The sequence below is a fragment of the Austrofundulus limnaeus genome, unplaced genomic scaffold (assembly GCF_001266775.1).
Source record: "Austrofundulus limnaeus strain Quisiro unplaced genomic scaffold, Austrofundulus_limnaeus-1.0 Scaffold25, whole genome shotgun sequence".
NCBI classification, from domain to species: domain Eukaryota; kingdom Metazoa; phylum Chordata; class Actinopteri; order Cyprinodontiformes; family Rivulidae; genus Austrofundulus; species Austrofundulus limnaeus.
The window spans coordinates 2,841,219-2,844,516 of record NW_013952427.1 but is presented as its reverse complement, the minus strand read 5'-3'; the positions used below and the strand labels follow the sequence as shown (position 1 = coordinate 2,844,516).

The window sequence follows — 3,298 nt, the reverse complement described above, 5'->3', positions numbered from 1 at the left end:
CCACCCCACCACCCACCACCATTTTTTGTAGCAGCGGCTGCAGATTACCCAGTGTGATAATCCTCCTATTCCTTGGAACTATTCAGGATTGCAGAGATTATCTGGCCTCATTTGCTTATGGAGCCAGCTTTGGGAAGCCCAATTTTAGTCTCTTAAGGGTCTCAGGATTTTGCATCCCGACAGCTTTGACTAATTAGCATCCATCAGCAGGTGGTGTTTTACCAGTGGGCTCACTTTTAGCAAATTCTGTGCGCACGCGCGCGCGCACGCACACACACACACACACACTCACACACATACACACACTCACACACATACACACACACACATTGGTTCTGATGTATTTGTTGGGACTCTGGTGCAATCTATCCCGCTATCTTTAAAAAACAAAAACCCTTAACCCAGTGTCATCTTCAAAATAAACAGAGAAAAACAATTGTTCTAAATTAATAGTTTATTACAAATATCAGTAAATATTTTACAAACATCAAGAATACCAACGATGAGCAGCTTTACGTTATTTACATATTTTATTCAACGACTCAAATAAAGAATATGATGACACGTACTTGACTAAATCAAGCTCTATTTCAACATTAGATTATTTAGTAATATAAATATTAAATCAGAATGTGGGGTTAGCTAACCGTAACGCAGGATTAAACTCAATAATACAAACACTTTCAGGGTACAGAGGCATTCAGGCCCAGGTGGAGCCCTGCCTGTGGCTGCATGTTGGACCATGGCCAGTACAGTCTGGGGGTCAAGCAAAACAAAGGAAGTGTGGGGGTCTGAGGACAGCACCAACAAGCCACCCTGTGAGGACGGTGTGTGAGGGCAGAGGCAGGGTGGTAGGGAGAGGTCAGGGAAGCGAGGCGGAGCTGCCCCGCCACCCTCCGTGCCTTCCTCCGTGCCCTGCGGCAGTGGTAGTTCCCTTCCGAGAAGTCCTGGTAGTTGGCGGGGTGGATGGCCCAGAAGTGGCCTTTCCCGTTGTCGCTCCGACCTGCTTTGATGAAGCAATCGTTCAGGGACAAGTTGTGGCGCACACTGTTCCTCCAGTTTTTATCCTGTTGGAGCGAGAGAGGGGGAAAAAAGGCAAAGTACATTAGGTCCGAATCAGAACCCGAAAGCGAACAGGAGCGAAACGACGATTCCAAATAAGTCGCGAGGCCGTTAAGCATCAGTGATCCGCTTTACTGCGTCACCCTTTCCTGTTGTTGGCAGCGTGCATTGTTGTGTGTCAAGAATGTGTATGATCACAGTTGCACACAACACCCCGAGTTACCTTTTTAGCACATCAGCTAGCGATCAACTTTAATCCACCACGGGCTACTTCCAATCTGTTGTTGCACCTGGTGAAGGCAGAGASAGTTTGAAACCTAGCAACAGGATTACTTTATTTGTGAATTTGCCAAMAAGAAGATCATCTTCTGCCCCTGTTAGGACCTAATAGCCTAACCACTCAGACTGATTACCTCTGCCAACTAGGTCATCTTGCTTAAGAAACGGGTATCATTTTTTAGTGATCGAGATTTGAAAGTTTACATTGTTGCAAAGGCACGCAGTCGTCTTCGTCAAGCTTGACATCTGTCGTCCTTCACAAACAGTACAGCTCTTGTCTCCACACATCTTACTAGAAAATACAATAAATATATAAGAAGGATGACTTGGTCTAAGCGTACCTTACTCTTGAAGTAAGGGTAGTGGTCCATGATCCACTGGTAGATGTCACACAGAAGCAGTTTCTTCTCCTCAGATGCCAGGATGGCCTTGGAGATGAGGGCGATGTACGACTGGTTGGGTTTGTCCTGGAGCTTCTCTGACTCAAAGCTGCTGGATGTGGTGGTGGTGGTGGTTAYCTCCTCCTCCCCCTCCTCTTGTTGTTGTTCTTCATCACACTCCTCTTCTCGGGCGTTGCTTTTCTCACCGCCTGCCTCTGACTTCTCGGATTGCTCCCCTGATGTCTGACCGTGACTCTCCGCCTCTTCGGGCTCAGGATCCCGGCGGTTTAGCATGTTGTTGTCTGTCCCGTCTGCCGCAGCACTTCCTGTCACTTCTACTGTAGAACCTTTGACCCCTCCGTTGAACAGAAGGTAGTCAATCGTGAAGCTCAGTCCAAGCCTGTCTCTGTTTCCGCCGTGGCTGCTCCTACTCTCCATTTTCATTTCCGAATTAAGATACTTTTGACTCATTGCAGATGTTTTGTTGGCTCCACGCCGAAAGTTTGGGTTTTTAAGCAACAAATAAAAAGGTTTAAAAAAATCTTCTCAGAGTTGTGAGTTTGAGTTTTGCAGCATGGCTCTTTTTTTTCTGATTGATTTTTGTTTCTTTAAAAATAGGAACCCTAATAAAGGAATGCCTCTTGAATCTTTCGCTGAAGTCTTACGGTTGACAAGATCACAGATAAAGATGAGCCTTTAACCTGTTGTTAACCTTGATGCGCTCACGCCTGACACGTTTGCGAGCTGTGGAAGTGACGTCAGTCTATAAGACCAAACACGCCTGCGCTGTTCGCTAAAAGTAGAAGAAGAAAAAATTGAAATGTTTTGGCCCCTCTGGTAAAACCTATGAATAAAAGCCTATCTCTGCATTGTGCTTCAGAGCTGTAAAGTGAAGTCGTGTCTCTRTTTATATAACTGTGAACTTATCCCTCACAGAAAGGGTCAAAGACGGCACAGCGGATGTCCAGGTAGGGGGTCTCAATTGAGGCAGATTATTTTTTATTAACCTTAGCAAATCTTTGTAATTACGGGAGATTAAACACTCAAGATTTAGAAAGACGTGGTAAGACTGAATACAGTAGAATCAAAGAGCTTCAGATGCCTGGGTTATCTTGTTTAATTCGTTAGGCATAAGWTATTGTCCAAAGAATTACTTCAGTTACAATTTAAGGATTTCAGCCATTTTTCTTCATTAAAACACCACAAACAAATTTAACACAAAAGTGACAAAGGAGTTTGCTTATATGAATTTTTTATAAATTGCATTTTTGTGAAATTTATTCCCATTTTTATCAGTTATTAGCAAATAAATATTTCAGTAGTTTGTCATCTTTGATATGCAACACTCAGTTGGTTTAGAAACACAAATATATTCAAATTATAAATACTATATACTATATGTACTAAATAATTATAATGCTTTAATGTTGCTCTGTAATTCAGTACATTTAACAACTCATTTGCTTTGAGTAAAAACATTTTCAGTTTAGTATTTTATGCACTTTAAGATAAATTTTACTTTTGAATACAATCATTTATGGGTTTTGACTGAAGAAAATGTTGGGACAGAAATAAAT

The 3,298-nt window shown here is 42.5% G+C and overlaps 1 protein-coding gene across 1 annotated transcript; it reads right to left on the bottom strand.

Annotated features, from left to right (window-relative positions):
• Positions 1 to 439: 439 nt before the first annotated feature.
• Positions 440 to 2,674, bottom strand: foxq2 (forkhead box Q2). The gene is made up of 2 exons (XM_014004626.1): positions 1,683 to 2,674; positions 440 to 1,067 (listed from the first exon to the last, which is right to left on the bottom strand). Exons 1-2 carry the CDS (start codon positions 2,190 to 2,192, stop codon positions 684 to 686), a joined length of 894 nt encoding a protein of 297 aa, XP_013860080.1. The 5' UTR covers positions 2,193 to 2,674; the 3' UTR covers positions 440 to 683.
• Between the last annotated feature and the right edge of the window lie 624 nt (positions 2,675 to 3,298).